The following is a 25,925-nucleotide window of genomic DNA, read 5'->3' as shown; positions in this document are numbered from 1 at the left end:
AACATTATTTAACTAGAGTGCACCTAGCCATCCTACATAATATTCTTGTGATTTATTATTGGGTAATTATTCTTAACTTAAAGTATATCTCTCAAATTTCAATAAATAAATAATCCGAATAAATGAGCAAGAGACGAGATTCGTGCCTGCCTACAATGTGTGGTATAGACCCCTTTACACGTAACAATTCCCCAACTTGAAATAAAAAACTAAATAAATACTACACTTTTTTTTTGTTTAATATAAACAACTAACAAATACCTTTAATCATTATGGAAATAAATTATAACTCACCTAAAATTCCACATGAACATACCCTTTATATAGTTGACAAAAAAGAAGTGCAAATTCCGCAAAATTGGCCTTCAAAGAGGAATTGTTCATTAAAAGTATAAAGTTGTTTCTTTACTACGACAAAGTAGCTTCCTTGCCACACAAATTTACTACTCCCTTCGTTATGTTGATCTCGTCTCGTATTCCTTTTTTGTTTGTTCCACTCTCTTGTCTTATTTCTATAAATAATACTAAATAATAAGAATTCTTAATTATATTCTCTCTCCTACTTTATCACTTTATCATATTTTCTCTCCTACTTTATCACTTTATTACATTCTCTCTCCTATTTTATTAATTTTATATTTAATTACCTACACTTAAAATACTAATAATAATCTCTTCTTAATAACCGTGCCGAAACCAAATAGGACAAGCCCAATGGGACGGATGGAGTATTAGCTAGGACTTACCAATATTTCTCATCTATAATAATTATATTTGGACCACAAAATTTTACCTTTATTTCAAAAGCCACTTTTACATAATATCGTGCAATAAACATGTAAAGTTTCTTAAAATACATCATCGCATATCTAACAATCAAGGGTTAATAATCAAAATCCACTAGCAAATACGTCATTAATATATTGTTTAAATCCAAAATCGCACAATCTAATGCAAAATTTGTATTTAGAAATACTAAATTACTCACAAAAGAGATCATTTTCCAAACAACTCACAAAATTTGATGCGATTTTGTTTTAAACGTGCTTTATAAATTGTTTTAACAAGTAAATAAATTTGTCGTAATTTTTTTGATAAACTGCACAAGTAAATAAATAAATTTAAAGATCTCACGACGGTGGACTCGAACTCATAATATCAAACATTGAGCATTAGCCACCTACCGCTAGATCAGCACACACACAATTATACGATCTTTTGATTTGTAGCAAAATAGTCAAATTTAAATTATTGTAACAACTTAAAAAAGTGACACGATATAATCTTTTCCACATTACCATAATTTTTCAGCTAAATTTATTGACAACATGCAAAGAAAAATTGGATGTGCCAAATTTACAACAAATCTAAAAAAAAAAAATATTACTACCTCCGTCCACTAATTTTTGATTCATTTAGCCACTTTAGTCCGTTCATCAATTCTTAACCCATTCTATTTGTAGCACGGTTCTTCATTCCACTCACAATACACTTCACCAAAATTCATGCTATTATGAAATGGATCAAGAATTGGTGGATGGAGGGAATATTATTTTGAGGGGCATTCTTGCGTATTATCGGTGGCACGGTGTCACTGGGTTTTTTGTAACCTTTTTTCTTCATAATGTAAACGTTTTCGGGTTTAGATCCGAATTTGCTAAATAAATCAAGGTTTGGTATGAGTTACATGACCAGATGGCACGGTGCCACCGGTAGTACACAAGTATTTGTGTTATTTTTATTGAGAGTAGAAATAATATCATTATTAATGTTGGGAAAAGTGGTGAATAAATATTCACGAGTGTAAAAATAAATGACACTTGCACAGCGGAACCAGGATAATTCTTTTCCCTCTTGCTGGATTACAAAATGGGATCCAAACCAAGAAAAATATTTGGTGCAAAATATAAGAAAAATATGAGACAAGAATTTTTACGTGGAAAACCCAAATTGGGAAAAACCACGAGACCGTAGTCTAGAAAATCTTCCACTATGTATATAGTAGGCTTACAAAATTCTCCCTACACAAAATAGGGGAAACACAAATCTCAAGTTTAATAACTTGGAAAACACAAGAGGACTGAGCTACTATTTTAAGAGAGATGAAAAATCCTATGATTTTTCCTCACAATTTTCTTCTCTCAAATGCACTCACCAAACTCTCTCTTGTTTTGCCTCACACCTTTCTCTTCACTTCTGCACTCCTTCATTTGCCGAATACATAGCTCTATTTATAGGAAAGTTGAGTTGTTGTTTGTTGAAGTTGTTGGGAAAAGTGGTGAATAAATATTCACGAGTGTCAACATAAATGACACTTGCACAGCGGAACCAGGATAATTCTTTTCCCTCTTGCTGGATTACAAAATGGGATCCAAACCAAGAAAAATATTTGGTGCAAAATATAAGAAAAATATGAGACAAGAATTTTTACGTGGAAAACCCAAATTGGGAAAAACCACGAGACCGTAGTCTAGAAAATCTTCCACTATGTATATAGTAGGCTTACAAAATTCTCCCTACACAAAATAGGGGAAACACAAATCTCAAGTTTAATAACTTGGAAAACACAAGAGGACTGAGCTACTATTTTAAGAGAGATGAAAAATCCTATGATTTTTCCTCACAATTTTCTTCTCTCAAATGCACTCACCAAACTCTCTCTTGTTTTGCCTCACACCTTTCTCTTCACTTCTGCACACCTTTCCTTCTGCAGAATGAGCTCAATTTATAGAGAGGTTGAGCTGCAAATATTGAAGTTTAAGCAACAACATTTCAACAACGGTGGCTGCAGCAATTGTTGAACTCTTACCAAATTGTTTCAAAGTCTTTTGTGGGGTCTACCACATGATGTGGACAGCTCAACAATTTGGTGGGATGAGAGAGGCAGTCTAAGTGTTAGTCAAAAAGAGGCAGCAACACTCCATTCAACTATTGTGGCTGCAATAGTCAAAAAGAAAAAAAAGGCTCCAAACTTTTTCCACTTTTGCTGCAATTTATTTTCAAGCTTTGCGGCTAACAGTTCCTGATTTCAGCCTATAAATTGAAGGCATTCGCAGCAGCATTAAACCACCCCAAAACCACCTCAGAACAATACAAAAAAAAACTATCAAAGCAGAAACATTTCTTTCTGCTAGAGAGATAGAGAGATAGAGAGAAAAATCTTGTGAGGATAGCTTCTGAGTAGAAGTTATACACGAGTGATAAAAGTGAGTTGAGAGATAGCCCCTGCGTAGGCAGATACAAAATACAGTGTGGTATTTTTGTTGTACTCCTGCTTTTGAGATTCTCTAATATATTGGTGTGGGTCCGTGGACGTAGGCAGTTTGGCCGAACCACGTTAAAAATATCGGTGTCATTTTTCTTCTCGTTTCATATCGGTCGATATCCACAATATTGAGTCACACTTGATCCCGGGCGGAATTAGTTGTGTCTAATTTCCCAACAACAATCCTGGGCGGAATTATTGGCGTCTATAATTCCCAACAACTGGTATCAGAGCCACGGTGGTGGCAGATGTTTTCTGATGTTTTTCGCTGTTACTATTCACGTGAATAGTGAAATAGTGAAATTTGTCGGCGGTTCCTGTTTGTCGACAAAAGGTGTTCTAAACACGGTGGTTAGCTGAAAAATCAGAAACGATCCAAGGAGTCCAGATCGAGTGGGAGCAATGTCGACAGACGATAAAATTTCCAAAATTGATAAATTCAACGGTGTGAATTTTGAATTTTTTGGAAAATGCAAATGGAGGATTACTTGTACCAGAAGGACCTGTATAAGCCCTTGAAGAAAAATCCAGAAGTCAAGGACGTGGACGGAGCAAGTCAAGGAATGGCAGGCAGAGCTCCAGGATCCGCAATAATTCCAACAAATCAAAGTCTGTTGAATGTTGGAATTGTGGTCAGGTCGGACACTACAGAACGTAGTGTAAAGTACCTTCAAAGGGAAACGAGACAAAGACCGAAGCCAATGTTGTGGCTGAAGAAGAAGGCGATGCCTTGATATGTTCCATGGAGAAAAGGGCCGAGTATTGGGTCATAGACTCTGGAGCATCTTTCCATGCCACCTCGAATCGAAATTCCTTCATAAATTACATGTCGGGAAATTTCGGAGAAGTATATCTTGGAGATGATCATCCATGCAGCGTGGTGGGCATAGGAGAAGTACAGATCAAACTCAATGGATCTGTATGGAAATTGAAGGACGTGAGACACATTCCAGAGTTGAGGAAGAACTTGATCTCCGTCAAGCAATTGTCGAGAGAAGGATGTGATACACACCTCTCAGGTGATTGTTGGAAAATCACTAGGGGCGCAATGATTCTTGCACGTGGCAAGGATACTGGCAGCCTATACACAGCGATGAATGCGTGTGTGACAATTGCAGTTGCTGATAGCAAGAAGAATGCAAATTTGTGGCACCAAAGACTTGGGCACATGAGCCAGAAAGGGCTCAAGTATATGCATTCGAAAGGGAAACTACCAGAAGAGGGTGAGTTTCAACACAAGTGGTAGAACTCTGAAGCAAGTAAAGCTTGAGTTAGTCCACACAGATGTTTGGGGCCCAGCAGCAGTTTCATCCATTGGCGGAAAGTCTTACCTTTGTGACTTTCATCGATGACCACTAGTGAAAGGTGTGGTTTACTTCTTGAGACAAAAGTCAGAGGTGTTTGAGGCGTTCAAGAAGTGGAAGGCCATGGTGGAAAATGAAACTGGCTTACGGATAAAGAGATCCGATAATGGCGGAGAATACGAAGATATGGCGTTCAAGAAATTTTGTTACCAGAATGGCATCAAGTTGGAAATGCCAGAGACCCCACAACAAAATAGTCACAGAACGCATGAACCGGACGTTGACAGAAAGAGCTAGGAGCATGAGAATACATGCAGGACTGCCAACACAATTTTGGGCAGAAGCTGTCAACACAACGACATATCTCGTTAACCATGGGACATCTGTACCATTGGAGTACAGAATACCGGAGGAAGTTTTGAGTGGCAAAGAAATTAAACTTTCTCACTTGAAAGTATTTGGCTGTGTCGCGTATTTACACATTAGTGATATTGCCAGGAGTAAGCTCGACTCCAAATCACTAAAATGTATTTTCATTGGATAATGGTGGAGATGAGTTCGGGTACCGTTCTTGAGATGACAAAAACAGGAAGGTCATCCGAAGCAGGGACGTAATATTCAATGAAAATGTGCTGTAAAAGGACAGGAATGCAGTGCAGTTCACCGACACAACAACGGAGGATCCAACATATGTTGATCCAGATGATACTGCAGAGTGCAGTACATCGAAGCAAACAGATGAAAGTTTGCAGACGGAGGAGCCCAACTCTGAGGCTGATCCACCACAGTCTCCAGTTCCAGCTCTAACTCCTATTCCCAGGAGGTCATCTCGACTTCAGGTTCCTTGTATCGAAAGTCTTCCTGATAGTGTGGTCAGGCAGCGAGTCCCGTTGCGTGGTAACGGCGGTGCAAGATATACGGAGGTGTACCCCCAGTGAACTCATGATTGAATCCGGTGGTTCCTTGTATCGAAAGTCTTCCTGATACTGTGGTCAGGCAGCGAGTCCCGTTGAGTGGTAACGGCGGTGCAAGATGTACGGATTATCGTTCGAGGGAGGACATGATGTGGTCCTTGGTTTGAGGGGAGGATTTAGGAGAAGCAAAGCGAATTCTCGGGATGAGAATTTACAGAGACAAGCAAAAAGGTGTTTTGCAATTGTCTCAGGCCAAATACGTTGATCGAATCTTGCAAAGATTCAACATGAGCAGTGCTAAGTCGGTTAGCTCAGCGTTAGCTAACCATTTCCGCCTATGCAAAGAGCACTCTCAAAAGACAAAGGAGGAAAGAGACTTCATGGCTAAAATTCCTTACGCCTCAGCCGTTGGAAGTCTGATGTATGCCATGGTCTGTACTAGACCAGATATCGCTCATGCAGTGGGAGTTGTGAGCAGAATTATGGCAAATCCTGGAAAGCAGCATTGGGAAGCAGTAAAGTGGATATTGAGATATCTACGTGGATCTACTGATAGATGCTTGTGCTTTCGACGAGGTGATGTAGCACTACAAGGTTTTGTAGATGCAGATTTTGCCGGTGCGGTAGATCGCAGGAGAAGCACTACCGGTTATGTCTTTACAGTTAAGACAGAAAGACTGCTGCGTTGATCAAGGTGTGAAGACAGATTGAAATCAGTCTTCAAGTGGGAGATTGTTAGTCAAAAAGAGGCAGCAACACTCCATTCAACTATTGTGGCTGCAATAGTCAAAAAGAAAAAAAGGCTGCAAACTTTTTCCACTTTTGCTGCAATTTATTTTCAAGCTTTGCGGCTAACAGTTCCTGATTTCAGCCTATAAATTGAAGGGATTCGCAGCAGCATTAAACCATCCCAAAACCACCTCAGAACAACACAAAAAAAAACTATCAAAGCAGAAACATTTCTTTCTGCTAGAGAGATAGAGAGATAGAGAGAAAAATCTTGTGAGGATAGCTTCTGAGTAGAAGTTATACACGAGTGATAAAAGTGAGTTGAGAGATAGCCCCTGCGTAGGCAGATACAAAATACAGTGTGGTATTTTTGTTGTACTCCTGCTTTTGAGATTCTCTAATATATTGGTGTGGGTCCGTGGACGTAGGCAGTTTGGCCGAACCACGTTAAAAATATCGGTGTCATTTTTCTTCTCGTTTCATATCGGTCGATATCCACAATATTGAGTCACACTTGATCCCGGGCGGAATTAGTTGTGTCTAATTTCCCAACAACAATCCTGGGCGGAATTATTGGCGTCTATAATTCCCAACAATTCTTTTCCCTCTTGCTGGATTACAAAATGGAGGAATCGTCGTCGCTTGGTGGTATGTTCAAATTGAACGGATCAAATTACTCAATTTGGAAGCCAAGCATGTTGGATCTTCTCTATTGTAAGGATCTCTATTTGCCCTTACATGGAGATGATGCCAAACCAAAGGATATGAGTGATGATGAATGGGTCATCATGCACAGAAAAACAGTTGGTTACGTCCGGCGCTTCATTGAACACAGTATTTTTCATCATTTTGCTAATGAGGAAAAAGCTGACGTTCTTTGGAAGAAAATGGAAGCTATGTTTGAAAGGAAAAATGCTTTAAACAAAGCTTCCATCATCAGAAAAATCGTTCGCTTGCGATATGCGGAGGGTGCCAACATGACGGAGCACCTCAATGCATACCAGGGTCTTATCAACCAATCCACCAACATGAAGATTTCTCTTGATGATGAAGTCGTAGCTTTATTGCTACTCAGTTCGTTGCCGGACAGTTGGGACACTCTTGTAGTGTCAATCAGCAACTCGGCTCCAGGTGGAGCACTGACCTTGCAGATGGTCAAAGATTGTCTTCTTAATGAAGAATCCAGAAGAAAAGATCAAGAACGTTCTTCTGAGACAAAGGCGATGATTGCTGAAAACGGAGATCGAGGGAGAAGTAAAAGTAAAGGCTCTCAATACTCGAGAGATAAATCCAGTGGGAAGTCTAAACCCAGGAAAGACTTCAAATGCCATTATTGCGGTGGTCCAAACCACTATGAGAGAGACTGCAGAAAGAAGAAAAGAGATCAAGCGCGTGGAAATAATGAAAATGCTGAGAAAGACACAACAACAGTTGCAACTGATGGCGATGTTGTCGTAGTTTGCGATGATGCTCTTGTGAGTTCGTCATGCCAACAAACAGCCTGGATCGTTGATTCGGGTGCATCATATCACATTTCACCACATCGTGATATGTTTGCATCCTACACCGGTGGCAGCTTTGGCAAAGTCAGAATGGCCAATCATGGTGTGACAGAAGTTGCTGGTATAGGAGACATTGTCCTGCTTACTAACACTGGATGTAAGCTTATCTTAAAAGATGTCCGACATGTTCCTGATATCAGACTCAATATTATTTCCACTGGCAAGCTCGACGATGATGGCTACATCAACCATTTCGGCGAAGGAAAATGGAAGCTAATCAAAGGCTCTCTAATTGCAGCAAAGGGTAGAAAGCAAAATTCTCTCTACATGATGCATGCAACGTTGTCCAATGGAGAGGTGAATGCAGTCGTCAAAAATTCCTCCATTGAGATATGGCATAAGAGGCTAGGGCATCTGAGTCAGAAAGGTCTGGAGATCTTGGCTAGAAGAAGCCTCATCCCTGAGGTAAAAGGAATGCACTTGGAAACCTGTGTTGATTGTTTGGCCGGAAAACAACACAGAGTTGCATTCAAGAGCTTCTCTCCCTCAAGAAGAGCTCAACCTCTTGATTTGGTGCACACAGATTTGTGCTACATGAAAGACAGAACTCTTGGTGGCGCACTATATTTCGTCACTTTCATTGACGATTTTTCGAGGAAAGTCTGGTGTTTTGCTTTGAAAACCAAAGACCAAACGTTGGAGGTCTTTAAGAATTTTCAAGCAAAAGTCGAGAGACAAACAGGAAGAAAACTGAAGTGTGTTCGTGCAGATAACGGCGGTGAGTACCAAGGCCCGTTTGAGCAACACTGCAGGAACCATGGTATCAAGCTTGAGAAAAGCGTCCCAAAGATCCCTCAACACAATGGCGTGACAGAAAGGATGAACAGAACAATTTGTGAGAGAATCAAATGCATGCTGTCGCACTCCAAACTGCCAAAATCCTTTTGGGGTGAAGCTATGAGGACCGCAGTTGACTTGATCAACCTTTCTCCATCAACTCTTCTGGGTGGTGACATTCCAGATAGAGTTTGGTCCGGGAAAGACGTGTCTTACAAACACTTGAGAGTGTTTGGCTGCAGGGCTTTTGTTCACATTCCAAAAGATGAGAGATCCAAGCTTGATGATAAAACCAAACCATGTATCTTCTTGGGATACGCTCATGAAGAGTTTGGTTATAGATTATGGGACCCAGTTAACAGGAAAGTCATCAGAAGCAGGGATGTTGTATTCCTTGAAGATCAAGTTCCTGATGATGCGAAGGAAAAGCCTGAATCTAATTCAGAAGTTCCTGTCAACTTAGATCCAGTTCCTTCACCGACACTCCAGAATTACGGGGGAGATACCCAATCGGAGCATGGTGATCCGGTTGATGATGAAGCAGGTGACGATCAGACTCCACCTGTACAAGATGATGTCCCTCCAGTCAGAAGGTCTACCAGAGAAAGACAACCTTCTACCAGATATAGCCCACATGAGTATGTAATGCTCACTGATGGAGGAGAGCCACAGAGTTTTGTAGAAGCCATGGCGCATGACCAAAAGGAGAAGTGGTTAGAAGCCATGAAGGAGGAGATGAACTCCTTAGTTGAAAATCACACCTATGACTTAGTGAAGTTGCCAGCCGGCAAGAGATCGCTGAAAAACAAGTGGGTCTACAGATTAAAGGCTGAGGAGAATAGCTCACAACCAAGGTACAAGGCGAGACTGGTTGTGAAGGGTTTCAGTCAGAAAAAGGGTGTTGATTTTGAAGAGATTTTCTCACCAGTGGTGAAGATGTCTTCAATCAGAGTAGTGCTCGCGATTGCTGCCAGTTTGGACCTGGAGATCGAGCAACTTGATGTGAAGACTGCATTTCTACATGGAGATTTAGACAAAGAAATCTACATGGACCAGCCTGAAGGTTTCAAAGTCAAAGGAAAAGAGAACCTTGTATGCAGGTTGAAGAAGAGCTTGTACGGCCTGAAACAAGCTCCCAGACTATGGTACATGAAGTTTGAGTCCTTCATGTCAACCCATGGCTACAACAAGACCACCTCAGATCACTGTGTTTTCTTCAAGAAGTTCACAGGAGGTGATTTTATCATATTGTCAGTCTACGTTGACGATATGTTAATTGTAGGCCATGATGCCAGCAAGATTGATAAGCTGAAGAAAGAGCTAAGCAAGTCTTTTGCGATGAAAGACTTAGGCGCGGCTAAGCAGATCCTTGGAATGAAGATCTTCAGGGACAGGAAGAGCAAGAAGCTCTGGTTATCTCAAGAACAATATATTGATAAAGTTCTTGAAAGATTTAGAATGAGCAAGTCGAAGCCAGTCGCCACTCCACTTGCGGGTCATATGAAGCTAAGCTCAGCACAATGCCCGACAAGTGAGACAGAAAAGGAAGAACTGCAAAAGATTCCATATGCTTCTGCGGTGGGGAGTCTAATGTATGCTATGATATGCACTAGACCTGACGTCGCTCACGCAGTTGGTGTGGTTAGTCGATTTCTCTCAAACCCAGGAAAAGAGCATTGGACAGCAGTGAAATGGATATTTCGGTACCTGAGAGGTACTTCTAAACTTTGTCTGAAGTTTGGTGATAACCATATTCTACTTGAAGGATATGTGGATGCAGACATGGCTGGTGACATAGATTCCAGGAAATCCACATCTGGATACCTGATGAGACTTGCAAGGGGAGCTATCTCGTGGCAATCGAAACTTCAAAAATGCGTGGCATTATCCACAACGGAAGCTGAGTACATTGCTGTGACGGAAGCTTGCAAAGAGGTGTTGTGGTTGAAGAAGTTTCTACAAGAGTTGGGCTTGAAGCAAGAGAAGTATGTGCTTTACTGCGACAGTCAAAGTGCAATTCACTTGAGTAAGAATTCGAGTTTTCACTCGAGATCGAAACATATTGATGTGAGATATCACTGGATTCGAGATGCACTTGAAAGAAAACTAATGCAGCTCGAGAAGATCCACACCGATGAGAATGGTGCAGATATGTTTACCAAGTCCTTACCCCGAGATAAGTTTGAGATCTGCAAACGTGAAGCAGGTCTAGTTGAATCTCCACATAATGTGGAGGGGGAGATTTGTTGAATTATTTCCACTTTATGTGGAATGGTCCACAAGCCATCAAAATTGACAATGGCTGTGGAAACATTGCAAGATTGTTGCACTTTTTTCCATCAACAATTGCGGCTGGATGAGGAGAAAATATGCAGCCAAAGTCTTCTTCAACAATTGCTGCAGCAAAGCAGCAAACTTCAACAAACAACAGCTCAACTTTCCTATAAATAGAGCTATGTATTCGGCAAATGAAGGAGTGCAGAAGTGAAGAGAAAGGTGTGAGGCAAAACAAGAGAGAGTTTGGTGAGTGCATTTGAGAGAAGAAAATTGTGAGGAAAAAAGTGCAACAATCTTGCAATGTTTCCACAGCCATTGTCAATTTTGATGGCTTGTGGACCATTCCACATAAAGTGGAAATAATTCAACAATTAAAACCTTTCATAAAGCATTTCCAAAATTAAAAAATCGAGGTAGCTTGAGTTAGATAATTTTGTTAGCAATTAACCAAAAAAAGAAAAAAAAAATTTAAACAGTAGCAAAATATTAGAAAAAAACTCTAATACTCCCTCCGTCCCAATAAATGTGGCCACCTTTCCATTTTGGTTTGTCCCACTAAAAGTGGCCACTTTCCCAAAATGGAAATATTTATCACATTCAATCTCTTACTTTATCACATTATCTCTCCTACTTTATCACTTTATTACATTCTCTCTCCTACTTTATCACATTCTCTCTCCTACTTTATCACTTTATTACATTCTCTCTCCTACTTTACCCACACACTTAAAATACTAATCTACAACTCCTTAATCTCCGTGTCAAAAAGAAAGTTGCCACATTTATTGGGACGGAGGGAGTACCGTTCAAGAATCCAAGCATTGAAATCTTTGGCATGGAAATGGAATATTAGTGGGGAATTTGGTAAATAAAATCCGACAACTTGCAGATTCGCAGGAAAAAAAAAAAAAAAGAAGAAGAAGAAGAAGAAAGAATGGAATCCTAATTCGCAGCAATTGAGGAAAGCGCGTTCACTTTAATGAGGCCCGGCCCTGGTCTTCTCTTTGGGTTTTTTTTTAGGTTCCGTTTTCTTTAATAAAATTTCAATTCAGCAGAGGAAAGCGCGTTCACTGCCCAAAATTTTGTCTCTTGATTCTCTCCGACATTTACTGCATTTCGAGAAGCAGCAAATCTTAAACCTGCGCAAGCACGCAACCCCGCTGTCGGTATATAGACACACCTTTCCCATTCAAAAATCAGTTTCTCTCTCTAATTTCATCCCACAAAAAAAAAAAAAAAAAATGGATTCTTCCGATCAACGCCGCAAGCGGAAGCGGTTCCTCAAGCAATCGTATTCGCCTTCTTACTTGCCTTCGGCGAGGTTTCTCTTCGCGTTTCTCGGATTCTTGAGCTTTCTCTCTCTTCTCTCCTACACTAGCCCGTCCACCTCCGCCGCCTTCCGCCCGGTTTTAGTGGTCTCGAGCTTGTCCCTGCTGTCGTCTTCCACTTCGAGAACGGTGAAATCGGTGCGGGAATTTGGTGGGTTTTTCTCGCCGATGAAGATTGAGGGAAGGGTTTTGTTTCCGGATCATGTCTTGGTGCTGGTGGGCGGCGGCGGCGGAGATGGGTTTGTGAAAAGGATTGTGAAAAGGAGCAGTCTTGATCGATTGGAGTGTGTTTACTACGGCAAAATTGATGGGTTTGTGAAGAGAAAAAATGTTTTGTCTGTTGATGAATTTGATGGGTTTAGGTCGATTGTGAGGTGCCCAATTGCGCCTCGGAATTACTCAGAGGTTGTGCATTTGAAGAGGGTTGGTGGTAAAAATGGGATCTTGAGAGAGAGGGGTAGGGTTTCGGTGAGAAATCAGACGGTTGAATCGTGGGATAATGTGGCGTATGCAGCTACACGAGATGGGGGAAATGCTGTTGTGTTTGTGAAGGGGTTGAATCTGAGGCCGGATAGGGAGTCTAACCCAAGTCAGTTTAGCTGTCATTTTGGATTAGGGGACTTTGACCGGAGCCTCCGTTTCCCCATCTCGACGAGGGCGGTCACGGCGGCGCAGGAGGCGGTGAGGTGCCCCTTGCCGGAGAGTGTGATTGCAGGGCTTGATAAGGGTGAGGGGGTGCGAGTGACAGTTGGATTGCGGCCTCGTGGAGGCCGTGGCCGCGGCCGCGTGCTTGTGCCGTCTGTGGCCAAGATTTTCGACGGTGGGAGTGGGAGGAAGGAGGCGAAGTTCGAGCTTTGTGTGTGTACAATGGTGTGGAATCAAGCCTCTGCAATTCGTGAGTGGATCAAGTATCATTCTTGGTTAGGAGTTGAGAAATGGTTCATCTATGACAACAATAGTGATGATGGGATTGATGAGGTTGTTCAAGAACTTGATCTTGAAAATTACAATGTGAGTAGGCATGTGTGGCCATGGATCAAGACACAAGAAGCAGGATTCTCACATTGTGCGTTGAGAGCAAAGGATGAGTGCAGTTGGGTTTCTTTCATGGATGTGGATGAGTATTACTACTTCCCTTATTCGAATCCCGGGCAGGATAGGTTCCGGGCGTTGGGGTTTGCGCCTCAGGGCTCGCTCCGTGCATTGGTGGCGAACCTCTCTTCCTCCTCGAGTAGCATTGGGGAGATCAGGACATCTTGCCATAGTTTTGGCCCGTCGGGGCTGAAATCGCCTCCCTCACAGGGGGTCACCGTAGGGTACACCTGTCGGGTGCAGAGCCCCGAGAGGCATAAGTCGATCATTAGGCCAGACGCGCTAGACGCCACCTTGCTCAATGTGGTGCACCATTTCCACCTGAAGGAAGGGTTTAGTTACCTTAACTTGCCTCAGAGTAGTGCTGTGATCAATCACTACAAGTACCAAGTGTGGGAGGTTTTTCGGGCGAAGTTTTACAGGAGAGTGGCGACTTATGTCGCTGACTGGCAGCAGAACCAGAACGAGGGCTCTAGGGATCGAGCCCCTGGGCTGGGGACGGAGGCCATTGAGCCACCTGATTGGCCGCAGAGGTTCTGTGAGGTGTGGGACACAGGGTTGAGGGACTTTGTTCTGGCCAATTTGGCTGATCTCTCGACTGGTTTGCTGCCATGGCAGATGCATTCTGCCTCGTCTGTTTGAGGGCGTTGTAAAGGAGATAATCACACGAATACTCGATTCTTTGATTGGATGTTTCACAATTTGTATCCCATTTTTTGGTTCTTTTTAGGCTACTGATCTGATCACCAAGGCCTTAGATTTTGTTACAGTATAGTTTGGCAACTCTTGTGAGATGTAACTTTATTTGATTGATTACTGAATTAATATGAATTCCTTCTTTTTGACTTGGCTCATAACTCATTTATGATTAGATGAACTTCATTTGCAGTTTAAAAACTTGAATTGTGCAGGAATCCATGCTTAGTTTAGATGAAACAATGTGAATCAGAACCTAATGTGAAACTCGAATCACGAGGAAGGGTGCCTCCATCAACTGAGGTGAGCTTCTAATTTCTTGCTGTAGTTTTACCACAAGACTCGGATTTTTGTTGGTGAACGCGATGCTAAAACAACGTTCTTTTTCTTTAGAAAGAGCTGAACTTGCTGTTAGAACTTAGAAGCCTTGTGTATCTTGCAACTCATGAAACATGCTCCCCATAGTAGAAGAAATTTGACTTACATTTGAATGTATGAGTTTTAATGTCACAAAACATCCTATTCCATTCATTAAATTTTGTTGAGCTGTTTCATCAACCCTACTTCTTTGAAATTTCTTATGCCATGTCCTAATCATTTCAGGTCACTTTTGTTGGACTCTCCCATTGAATAGGTAAAGAAAAAGAGGAGTGGGCTCCAGTCTCTTGGACTTATCAGTATCCAACTTTTAACTCATTCTTTATATCATTTTCTGAGTTTTCTCATTCACAAAAAATCAAGACTAGTTTAAACTTGGACTAGCAATTTCAGTAACAAGATTAGCTTCATCGATGCTGCAGATGTGTCCGAGCTGGCAGCGATGAAAGCTCCGGTTTAGACCGTGGAACGCGTCAAGTCAAGTAGGGACAGTCTGCTCTAGGACAAGAGACGCAGTTGCCATTACTATGTTGTAAGCTACTTCTGTTTTTTGTCTGCTTGTATGAATGAATTTTACACTCGATTTTTCTGCACCGAGATAGAGAGCCCGTTTAGAGATCTAGCACCATGAAAACATTCTATGGAGTTGTTGTCTCTTCACTTGTTATTACAGCATCCTTGTTGTCTGAAACGCCTCGTGCAATGGACACCATAGCTGCTACCGATGTCATTAGAGACGGAGACGGAGACACTGTAGTTTCATCCGGTGGGAGCTTTGTGATGGGCTTTTTCAGCCCGGGAAACTCCGAGAATCGGTATGTAGGCATATGGTACAATAAGTTGTCGGTTCAGACCCCTGTTTGGGTTGCCAATCGAGAAGTTCCACTCACAAACACATCAGGTGTGTTGAAATTCGTTGAACCGGGAATCTTGGCTCTTCTCGATGAGTCTAAAGGTGTCGTTATCTGGTCAGCCAATGCGTCGTCTACTGTGAGGAATCCCATTGCTCAGCTGCTCGATTCTGGAAACCTTGTTGTCAGAGATGTGAATGATCCTAAAAACTTCCCCTGGCAGAGCTTTGATCATCCAACTGACACCCTTCTTCCGGGGATGAAGCTTGGTTGGGACTATGCAGCTGACGTGGAGTTCTACCTCTCGTCGTGGAAGAGCTACGACGATCCAGCATCTGGAGATTATACATACCACTGTGATCCCACCGGGTATCCACAAAATGTCTTGAGAAAAGGTAGAGATAAGAGGTACAGTACTGGACCTTGGAATGGCCTCACCTTCAGTGGCTTACCGGGATTAAGCAGAAATCCGGTTTTCAAATTCGGATTAGTTATGAACGAGAACGAGGTTTACTATCATTATGAGCTCCTCAACAACTTGGTGATTTCGAGGTATACTTTGAGTCAGAGTGGTGTTGGTCAGAGGTGGAGTTGGGATGACCAAACGCAAAGTTGGCGAATTTATCTCACTGCACCTACTGAAAACTGTGATTTTTACAATCTATGTGGCTCGTATGGCATTTGTAACACGGCCGTGTGTGGATGCTTGGACAAATTCGTGCCCAAGGATGAAGGGAGTTGGGAGCGTGGGAACTGGTCGGGTGGGTGCGTTCGTAGAAAACCTTTGAACTGTCCGAGTGATGGTTTTGTGAGGTATTCCGGTATCAAGCTGCCAGACACGGAACATTCTTGGTATAACCGGAGTATGAATCCCGATGGGTGCAAGGAGTTATGCTTCAAGAATTGCTCTTGCATGGCTTACACAATCATAGATGCGAATGCAGGAGGCCACACGTGTTTGCTTTGGCTCGGTGACCTAGTCGACATCAAGGGGCTGTCTGCAGGTGGACAAGATATCTACATTCGAATGGCTTCTTCTGAATTAGGTAAAATAAATTATTTTTATCTTAAGTTTGTATCATATAATATATTTCACTCAACGATAGATATAACTAATTCTTGAAATTCTTGAAATGATGAAGTTTGTCTGTGTGGAAACTTTTGCAGAATCTAAAGGGAGTAGAAGGAAAGTAGTTATCGTGGTTTTGACTGTGGTGGTAACGTCGTTAGTTTTGCTATGCCTCGGACTAATTCTGTATTCTCAGAGAAGAAAAAAGATCGATCTTTCTCTTAGGAAAGGAGGTAAGCAAGATGATCTATCCATTGATGTTAAACTTGTATCTTTTGTACTGAATCCTACGACCCCTTAACGTCGTTTGTGTTGCAGGCAGCCTTAGGCCCGAAGATGTGAAAGATTTTGACGACGAAAGCCATAGCAGAGACTTGGAGCTGCCTCTTTTCGAACTGTCAACAATATATAGAGCTACCGACAATTTCTCATTCAATAGTAAGATTGGAGAGGGTGGATTTGGACCTGTTTATAAGGTAAAGATAGTTGAAATGAATCCAATCCTCAGAAGATATTTTCGGGTTCGCGTAAATGAAAAATGAAAAACTAAATTCTGAGTGCAGGGTTTGCTGGAAGGGGGGCAGGAGATTGCTGTCAAAAGATTATCAAGAACTTCCCTTCAAGGTGTAAACGAGTTCAAGAACGAAGTGATCTGCGTCGCAAAGCTGCAGCACCGGAATCTGGTGAAGCTTCTCGGGTGCTGCATTTGTGGGGAAGAAGAAGAATACCTCTTGATCTATGAGTACATGCCTAACAGAAGTCTGGACTTGATTCTATTCGGTAAGGATTGCTCGTCTCGTCTCATCGGCCATATCTATGTTCGATCTTTCCCACATCTTGAGGAATCAGATTGATTTTGTTTGGTGGCAGATCCATTGGGGAGCAAGTTGCTCGGTTGGCCTAAGCGCTACGACATCATCAACGGCATTGCCCGAGGCCTTCTGTATCTCCATCAAGACTCGCGTCTCAGGATCATCCACCGGGACCTCAAAGCCAGCAACGTGTTGCTGGATTCCGACATGAACCCCAAGATATCGGACTTCGGGCTAGCTAGGAGCTTCGGAGGGAACGAGACCGGAGCCAACACGAGCAGAGTTGTGGGAACATAGTAAGATTTCTTGAAAAAAAGACTGCAGCTTACTTTTCTTGAAATGTTCAAATCAAGATGTAGTTTTTCTTATGGCAGCGGATATATGTCCCCGGAATACGCAGTAGACGGCCTCTTCTCGGTGAAATCGGATGTCTTCAGCTTCGGTGTCCTCGTGCTCGAGATTGTGAGTGGCAAGAGAAACAGAGGATTCTCTCACAGAGATCACTTCCACAACCTTCTCGGACATGTAAGTTGTCGAGCAAACCCTAACCCTAACCCTAACCCTAACGAGTTTTGGACCGGATAAACGAGCTCTGGTTTGGACAGGCGTGGATGCTCCACAGGGAAGGGAACGCGTTGGAGCTGATCAAGTCGTATCACATCAAGCCCGACTACTCATCAGAAGTGGCGAGAGCAATACACGTCGGCCTCCTATGCGTTCAGCAGAGCCCCGACGACAGGCCAACCATGTCTTCGGTGGTTCTGATGCTGGGCAATGAAGGTGAGCTGCCGCAACCTAAAAAACCCGGTTTTTTCACGGAGAGAGACGTCACCGACATCGAGACCTCGATCAGTAGCTCGAATGCTCACCTTTCGACGAATGAGATGAGCATTACGCTGCTCGAGGCTCGATGAAAAAAATCAGTGCCCTTGATTTTCCATAAGTTTTGGAAATTGGGAAATATTTGCATTGTAATCACTAGTTTTGTTGAAGGATTTGCATTGGTTTCTACTTTAGGTTACAAGATTGATTGTGCCAAGAGGCCTAAAACAGTGATAATAGTCATTCATTCATCAAAAGCAAAAATTTTGGGACATGATATCTCCATTAATTTCTTACAAATCTATTTGCTTTTCTGCATCTATTCATTAACACAAAGGATTGAGTTATTATATAAATTAAATTTATCGTATAAAATATGTTTGGATGAAACATATTATAAACAATGTGATATTTAAATTTTAAGAAAATGAACTTTTTTTACTTTTTATATGATTCAAATTTTGGACTACGAATTTATTTAGTAAAGTAATATATTCATTATAAATCTTCACGATTAAAGGTTAAAAATATTTTTTATTTTATAGTAATATGTCTAGATTTGGTCTTTGGATGAAGCTATTACACTTTGTAATAGCTTCACATTTCGTGTGAATTATTCCTTCACTTAAGAAGAAATGCAGAATATTGGTTTTGTAGAATGCCGTACATATAATTTATTGCCTTATTATCCAAAAAAATAATAAAAATTGCCTTACGAGTATACAGTATTGCTATTAAAAACATATATTTTTCGATAATTAATTTATATATATATATATATATATATATATAAATTATCGAAAAAACTATTTTTTTTGTGAAAATACAATAAAATTATTACATTAAATGTGAAATTAATTGCACTAAAAAATAAATAATTGTTTCGGTCCTCGTGAGATCTAAAACTCAAGTGATCTATTCATCTAGCAGGGTGATACATCCGCTGCATATTTTCCCGATCAAATAATTAAAATTAATTCTTCATTTTCATAATAATATTTAAGCGGTTCAAATAAATCTAGATAATTATTGTATAGAACATGAATCATTTTCAACTCTTAAGACAAGAAAATCTACAGTAAATTCATCACTTTACTAATAAATTCATAATCTAGGGCTCGAATTTCATAAATAACAAAAAAGAAAAAAAAAATCATAATGTTTTACCACAAATTCATAATGGTTCATAGCGAATTTAGAATGGGCATATTTTATGCGATAAATATAATTTTTATAATAACTCATGTAGACTCTCTCTCTCTCTCTCTCTCTATATATATATATATATATATATATATATATGCATTTCTTATTTTTTTTTGAATAAATTACATAAGTAAATAAAGTGTACTCAGACCAAAGACCTCAAGTTTTAAGCATTAACTACCTTCCACTAAATCAGCGCACGCACATACATGCATCTCTTATTTGTTAACAGATTTAGTTGTTCCCTCAAACTTGGTATGTAATGATCTTCAAAGAGGTATTTATTTTGAAGGATTAACATTGATAGATAAAAATAATAAGACTAACCCTTGTTTACTTTGTTAGATTGAAATTTTGAGATATCCAAAGCCCTTAAATTAATTTTATCATTTAAGCTAATTCTGCTTGATTTTTATCCCATCAAAAGGATGGAATTGAAATAATCATACCCTTGAGGATAAAAAATACTCAATCATCCATTTTATCAATCATGCAAAGTAAACGCCCCTTAGCTAAAAAGCCAATACAAACCATCAACTCCATAAGCATGAAACTGATTATATTAACTAACAAAAACAACCCCCTTTACGAACATAAAGCAGGCCAAAAACACTCAAATTTTGGTGCAATCTTGAAGATCACGTTGCTAACTGAGAGAGAGAGAGAGATGTTTCATCTTTCCAAAGATGGGTGAAAACAAACTGATTAAAAAAAACGCTATGGCTAACCTTTCAACTCAGCTACTAATACTATATCCAGAAATTCGATATTTCCAAGAAGCTAGACAAAATATATATATATATCCGTCCCTCACCATCATTTGATTAACTCAAATATCCAAAAAAATTTAATTCTAGAAGCTAATTCGAGGCATCACTCCCAAGCAATGAGTTTATTTTTCAATGCTATTGTGAGATTCTGAAAACTGGATCCTATCAAAGCCATTTTGTAAATTACAGAAACACCATATAAATTTGTTTTTCAGCTTTGAGTTCGGACAAAATATACAAAATACTCTCTGTGCCTTGGTTAGTTACCGGTGAACAAAACGGGGAATTCGGGAGCCGGGCCTAAATCCAAACAAAGAATGACGTCGACAGTAATCCTCGAATAACAACACTCTTTTTTTTTCTCTTAAAAGACACATCTACTGTAAATATTAACTGCAAGCATGCCACGAACCTTACGACTTCACAAGAAGTAGTCTGGAGTCTTGCGGGTTGTGTCGGGCTCAATCTGCCGGGGAGCTGGATCAAACTGGAGGAAGTTCTGCTCCATGTTCTCCCCGATCTCAAGTATTGCAGCCATGTTTCCGCAGCGGTAGCAGTAGTTCGGGGCGCTAAACACTGTCACCACATTCTTTTCCTACAAAACCAAACAGAAGCAAATAAGTAAGCTTGGACTATGATGATTTGCATTAAAGATTGCTATCATTCAGACCAAAGTCCAACCTGACACCAATTATAGCCCTCCATGACAAGCTGGTGAGCCCTTGAAATTAGTGTGAGGCCGTTTGTGTGGTTGAACTGAGCAGCTATATCCTGTCCAAAGGTGTAGCCAGCCCCACGTGGTGATATGCCCCATCCGCAACGATCATCCGGATCAGACCACAAAAGGTCGCACATTGGTCCTTCATGTGGAACCTAACAAGGACATTGATGAAATAAATTCAGATGGAAAACAAAATAACAGACCATTCTATACATATAAAGGCCCTCTACTTTTTAAAAGCAAAGCAATATTTCACTATTAAAGCAAACAACAGAAATGCAGGCAAAATGAAGATGAATTTATAGGAAGGCAACCACCTTATGTTTATTGCAATAAAAGAAGCAAATATTAACACACCAGGTTTTAGAGTTTCATTCTGCCCAAACATGAAACAACATACTAAAATGTTATTGGAGACTAGCACTCAAATTTAGATTACGGGAGCTTTTGCACTCAAATCAAATTAGGAAATTGGAGATTAACACTCCCACACTATGAAGAAAATCATAACACACAATGTCATGATAGTTTATAAAAATGAGACATTTGAAAGCTTTTGCAGTAGTTCACTCTAGAAACAAAAAAGGAAGACAAAACAAAGTTGTACCTCCTGTATGCGGTCTAAAGCTCGAATGTTATCCAAGGTATCCAGTGATGGTGAAAGACCCCCATGTAAACAGAAGACCTACAATAAGATCATAAAGCATCAAATACAGTAAACATGCTATTTTCAATACAGAGGTGTTGTGTTTTCATTGACCAAACCTGACTCTCGATAAGTGCTGTCAACGGCAAATAATCAAAAAGATCAGTGAAAAACTTCCATACATTGGCATTGCCATACTTCCTCAAGCACTCATCATAGAACCCATACCTGATGTAAGAAAAAGTATGTAAATTATCCGGGGACATTCCATATCTAAAAAAGTCGCAAAATCTAAAACTTGAATTCTGAATCATTGTTAATTCTGTCACTTTTTAATTTTATACTGTGGATTTTTTTTCGTACTTCATCCACTTACATACCTAACAATTAGAAGAATCCTTCACAATTTCTACACTTGCAAAAGATGCTGATCATAAATCCTACAAGGACGTAAAACATCAAATATCCATTTCTTTTTCTTCTTTTCTGTTGCAGTTTTTAGGCTAGAAATATTTATACCAAGTATTTTACACAACAGATCACGACAACACTAGTCTATAAGAGACTTATGCATCAAATCTTAGAGCATCTAATTTCTCTAGAATCTAAAACACCACATAGATACAGATACAATCACCCCTGCACTGTCCTTCCGGAGAAAGCTAAGTAAAAATAACATCACAAGAGACTAAAAGATAAATACTGATCTTGGGTGCCTATAAAAATTTATCAGCCATTCAGCCATTTAACCCTATTTTTCCAAATGTAGCATCCATACCTAGCACGATTTCAACAAAATAATTTCCCTTCCTTCAAAAGGAAAAAATCATAAAGCAAAAAAATACAATCCTATTCGTACACCTGTAATTACCAGGACAATAAACATAACCATCCAAGAACATTATTTATTTTCCAAGTTCACATTTGGAAGTCTGTTACAGCTTTATTCTACAAACTCCCAGATAGGAGGATATGGAATTAAAATCAATTTCATGGGCTATAATATTTGCATATCATTAATTTGGAACTGGACATCAATCAAAAGAAATTTAACCAGAAAGCCATAAATGAAGAAGATATATGTCGTACACTTGAGTGATTTGCCGACTTTCATGGTTTCCTCTGAGGATTGTGATTCTATCTCTATAACGAACTTTCAAGGCTACTAAGAGTGTGACTGTCTCCACCGAATAGTACCCACGGTCTGCAGTATGCATGGTTTGTTAATCAGATGCTATGACGCACTTAGCATGACAGAATGACAGAGAAGATCACATAAAGCAAACCATTTAGTAAGGCAGGTGTATGCATAAGCAGCATAACAAAAAATCACAACAAAGAAAGAAAAAAAAATGAAAGAAGAATAAAAAGAAGCAAAACCTCCATTAGGGGAATTTTCTATTATGCACAAGCAAAACTATCCCATCTCCACAAATACGCGAAATGTCTATACCCTTTGTATTCATGTAATCTCAACGGCATACAGGAATAAATAATGCATACGTCATGCGGGAATTAATAGTTTAAAATTATACGTTTTTGAAGATAATCTTCCTCAATTACTGGTCAACGTTCCACGTAAGCATTTGCCTTATATAAGTGAAACCGCAACAAGATCAAAACATTTCGGTATTATGACGCCAGCCATCATTCAAACAACACGTAATGCAATTGTCTTGGAACAAATATGCAACGCCGCCATTTCCACAATTGACTGGAATAAAGCAACCCCACCGTATCAGAAATAGTTTGCTCCAAGATATTAAACGTCATGCTTAGTACATAGAAAACAAGAAATTTACTCTGCCTACATAACTAAATCCCAGTGCACAATTTAAAGAAAAATCCAGCTCACCAGCACATCAGACAGCTCAATAAGTAATCTCCAATCTTCACAAGCAACGACAACTGAATAATTACCAAGGAACCAGCTCCATATAATTACAGTTTGCATCAAGCCACACAAGACAGTATAGGATCATCTTCCACTGGAAATCTCCTAAAGACTAAACGAGACATACACACATATTTAGCTATGAATCAATTCACACATCTTCACCCTACAAGTCAGAATTAAAACGAGCAACAGCAAAAGAACCCTCGAAACAGCTACTTTAAATTACATTTAAAAAAAATCCCAAACAAAGAGCCAAATTAAGAAAAAGGCCTCAATAAGTTCGACAAAAACTCACCGACGTAGTCCCCCATGAAGAGATAATTCGTGTCAGGAGCATTGCCGCCAATCCGGAACAGCTCGATCAGATCGTAAAACTGTCCGTGGATATCGCCGCACACAGTGACGGGGCATTTCACCGGCTGCACATTCCACTCTTCCACGAGAATAGCCCGCGCCTGATCGCACAAAATCTTCACCTCCGCCTCCGATAGCGGCTTGCACTCCATCAATTGCTCTATTTGCCTATCCAGATCCCCATGCCCCGGCATTTTCGCCTAATTTCACCTCAAAAACAATCTACCAGCTACCTAATCCCCGATCTAAAAATTCTTAAATCCAACAACACAACAGAAAAATTATTCCGGCTGCCGAATCGACCGAGATCTAGAATCGGAGGTTTCTAGGAAAAGTTATCACAGGCTTTCCCTTCATGATTTTTTCGAGCTGAATCGCCGCCATTCCGTGCTAACATAAAAGCTGATAATTAATCAGATTTTTTTTTCTACATATAGGAACTGTATATATACATTGAAATGGAGATATCTGTGTGTGTCTGTTTGATGCGGTGTGTGTGTGTGTGAAGAACAGAGACGAAATGGTGGAATGCGAAATGAAACTCAAATGAACTCCAAATGAAAGGAAATTTAGAAATTTCTCGCCCCGCGCTCCGCCGGGTCAAACCAAAACGGTGCGCGACACGTGGCGGCCTGGCGGCTAGTGAGAGGGGTTTGCTAGACTGCACATCCAGCGTAAGATAGCAGCCCGTATAAAATATGGGCCGGGTTAGCTGTGGCCCAAATCTTTATTTATTTTATTGGGCCTAAGATAGAAAGATCAAATTTGGACTGCTCAATAATGGGCAATTTACTCAAATTTTAGTGTTTGAAGACATTTAATTTTTTGTTTTTTGAATTTGATGAGGTATTTATTATACAATCAAATAAGCCACATGTACACAGACGAGAGTCACGAGATCTCTACACCACACAAAGGTGGGAAACTACACTGCCTCTACACCACTGATTGGTTATTGGAGGCTTGATTCGATTTAGATTGATCCAACTTCATACATTGTATTTCAATCAAAAAAAATATAAATCGAACATCAATCAAAAATATATATTAATGTATGTATCAGGATTTGGGATTTTTTTCAATGTTTAGAAATAAAAAAATAAGCGAAGTATATTAATCGGTTCCTAACAAATAATGATTGATCTAAACCAATCGAAATTAAACGATTCGATTTAATTTTGGTTCGATTTTTCTCACCCCTTAATTTTCTCTAATCGGATCTAGCTATATATTCTTTCAACAATTTTTCTTTCACCTTAGAGAAAACTTATGTACAAATTTATAGGCCTTTTCAGTTTAGAGAATCTAAAATAACTTTTGCAAGTTTGAATGGACCAAAGACCAAAACAATGTCACTTCCCCTAACAAAGAATCTATCGAAAAAGACTAACCCTCAATAACTTTATTTTAATTTCTTCCTTTATTAATAATTTTTATTGTTTTCGCCTTTAAATGGTGGATTCCCTCTTCTTTTTTGTTTTGGAACACATGCCATCCCCACAACTCATAACTTAAAATATTGAAATATTATAAAAGCAAAAGCTTATATGTTACTCTTGTTTTTTGATTTGGCGGCTAAAACAATTAACTTTTTTTTTTCTTTGGGTATTATGATATAGCTGCAATAATTAATCACTTTATGATATTAGTCAAGAAACTTCGGTTCCATTTTTCATAAAATACAAACGAGATGGAATTAATGCTACAACTTGTATAATATATTTTTTTTTAAAATACTACAACTTGGTTGAAATTAATTATAACTACTCTAATGTCACATACACATTATTTGGAATTAGAGGATCTCGTGTGCTTAAACTTGGCCAGGTGGCTGACGAGAACTGCCGGTTCTTCTGTTTAAAAAAAAAACACCAAATAAATTATTAGATAAAAAATACTATAAAACAAAAATTAAAAGAGATTAAATACTAATTTTATAAGTGTCCCCTGCCATCCAAAAACGTATACCAAGGAAACTATTAAATTTACACTTGTAACCATATTAATTACTTAATTTTTGCATGAAAATCTATCCCTCTTTTATTTTATAAATTCAATGCATTCTATCATGAACAATCATCAATCCTCTAGTTCTTTCGTATTTCTTCATTTAAGTAGTAAATAAAAGGTCATTTTGTTGAAGAAGTCAAAAGGAATTTTACTTGATACATGCATACATCAATTTATTATAGTCAAATTACGAGAATGATTAAATATGATTGAGAAATATTGAATAGGGTTAAAATGGGAATAATATGACGAAAATGTTCTAAATTTTTTAAATAGGACACTTATTGAGAAACAAAAAAATGAGCTAAATGGGACACTTATAAAAAATCGGAGGGAGTACTAAATTAGTAGGTGCTTGGTTTAAAAATGAAGGAAAATTAACTCAGAGACAAAGGCAACATAAAAAGACGAAAGCCCTCAAAAGTGTATAGAAAAATATGAAATT

The 25,925-nt window shown here is 39.6% G+C and overlaps 3 protein-coding genes across 4 annotated transcripts; 2 read left to right on the top strand and 1 right to left on the bottom strand.

Moving 5' to 3' along the window:
* The first annotated feature begins 11,888 nt into the window (after nt 1–11,888).
* LOC131025256 (glycosyltransferase family 92 protein RCOM_0530710-like) lies at nt 11,889–14,090 on the top strand. Its single transcript, XM_057954926.1, has one exon. The coding sequence runs from the start codon at nt 12,070–12,072 to the stop codon at nt 13,888–13,890; it is 1,821 nt and encodes a 606-aa protein (XP_057810909.1). The 5' UTR covers nt 11,889–12,069; the 3' UTR covers nt 13,891–14,090.
* A 505-nt stretch (nt 14,091–14,595) lies between these two features.
* Nucleotides 14,596–18,150, top strand: LOC131025255 (G-type lectin S-receptor-like serine/threonine-protein kinase At4g27290). 2 transcript variants are annotated; one of them, XM_057954925.1, is made up of 8 exons: nt 14,596–14,854; nt 14,996–16,219; nt 16,341–16,475; nt 16,561–16,718; nt 16,806–17,022; nt 17,113–17,350; nt 17,429–17,579; nt 17,660–18,150. In XM_057954925.1, exons 2-8 carry the CDS (start codon nt 15,025–15,027, stop codon nt 17,966–17,968), a joined length of 2,403 nt encoding a protein of 800 aa, XP_057810908.1. In that variant the 5' UTR covers nt 14,596–14,854; nt 14,996–15,024; the 3' UTR covers nt 17,969–18,150. The 2 variants fall into 2 exon arrangements, with proteins under 2 accessions (XP_057810908.1, XP_057810907.1); XM_057954924.1 differs by having other exon boundaries at nt 14,596–16,219.
* Nucleotides 18,151–20,012: 1,862 nt separating this feature from the next.
* Nucleotides 20,013–24,047, bottom strand: LOC131025254 (serine/threonine-protein phosphatase PP2A catalytic subunit). The gene is made up of 6 exons (XM_057954923.1): nt 23,412–24,047; nt 22,309–22,423; nt 21,339–21,447; nt 21,181–21,258; nt 20,534–20,725; nt 20,013–20,447 (listed from the first exon to the last, which is right to left on the bottom strand). Exons 1-6 carry the CDS (start codon nt 23,662–23,664, stop codon nt 20,274–20,276), a joined length of 921 nt encoding a protein of 306 aa, XP_057810906.1. The 5' UTR covers nt 23,665–24,047; the 3' UTR covers nt 20,013–20,273.
* Between the last annotated feature and the right edge of the window lie 1,878 nt (nt 24,048–25,925).

This window comes from Salvia miltiorrhiza, chromosome 5 (genome assembly GCF_028751815.1).
Source record: "Salvia miltiorrhiza cultivar Shanhuang (shh) chromosome 5, IMPLAD_Smil_shh, whole genome shotgun sequence".
Lineage (NCBI taxonomy): Eukaryota > Viridiplantae > Streptophyta > Magnoliopsida > Lamiales > Lamiaceae > Salvia > Salvia miltiorrhiza.
This window is presented reverse-complemented; position numbering and strand designations above follow the sequence as displayed.

What these genes read in the sequence shown, in the direction of transcription:
- LOC131025254 (XM_057954923.1), bottom strand. Translation starts at nt 23,664, where the DNA reads ATGCCGGGGCATGGGGATCTGGATAGGCAAATAGAGCAATTGATGGAG. An exon ending in CTTCATGGGGGACTACGTCG is followed by an intron (nt 22,424 to 23,411) that starts GTGAGTTTTTGT and finishes TGCATACTGCAG; the next exon opens with ACCGTGGGTACTATTCGGTG. An exon ending in CAGCACTTATCGAGAGTCAG is followed by an intron (nt 21,259 to 21,338) that starts GTTTGGTCAATG and finishes ATCTTATTGTAG; the next exon opens with GTCTTCTGTTTACATGGGGG.
- LOC131025256 (XM_057954926.1), top strand. Translation starts at nt 12,070, where the DNA reads ATGGATTCTTCCGATCAACGCCGCAAGCGGAAGCGGTTCCTCAAGCAA.
- LOC131025255 (XM_057954924.1), top strand. Translation starts at nt 14,950, where the DNA reads ATGAAAACATTCTATGGAGTTGTTGTCTCTTCACTTGTTATTACAGCA. An exon ending in TCTTTCTCTTAGGAAAGGAG is followed by an intron (nt 16,476 to 16,560) that starts GTAAGCAAGATG and finishes TTTGTGTTGCAG; the next exon opens with GCAGCCTTAGGCCCGAAGAT. An exon ending in AGCAGAGTTGTGGGAACATA is followed by an intron (nt 17,351 to 17,428) that starts GTAAGATTTCTT and finishes TTCTTATGGCAG; the next exon opens with CGGATATATGTCCCCGGAAT.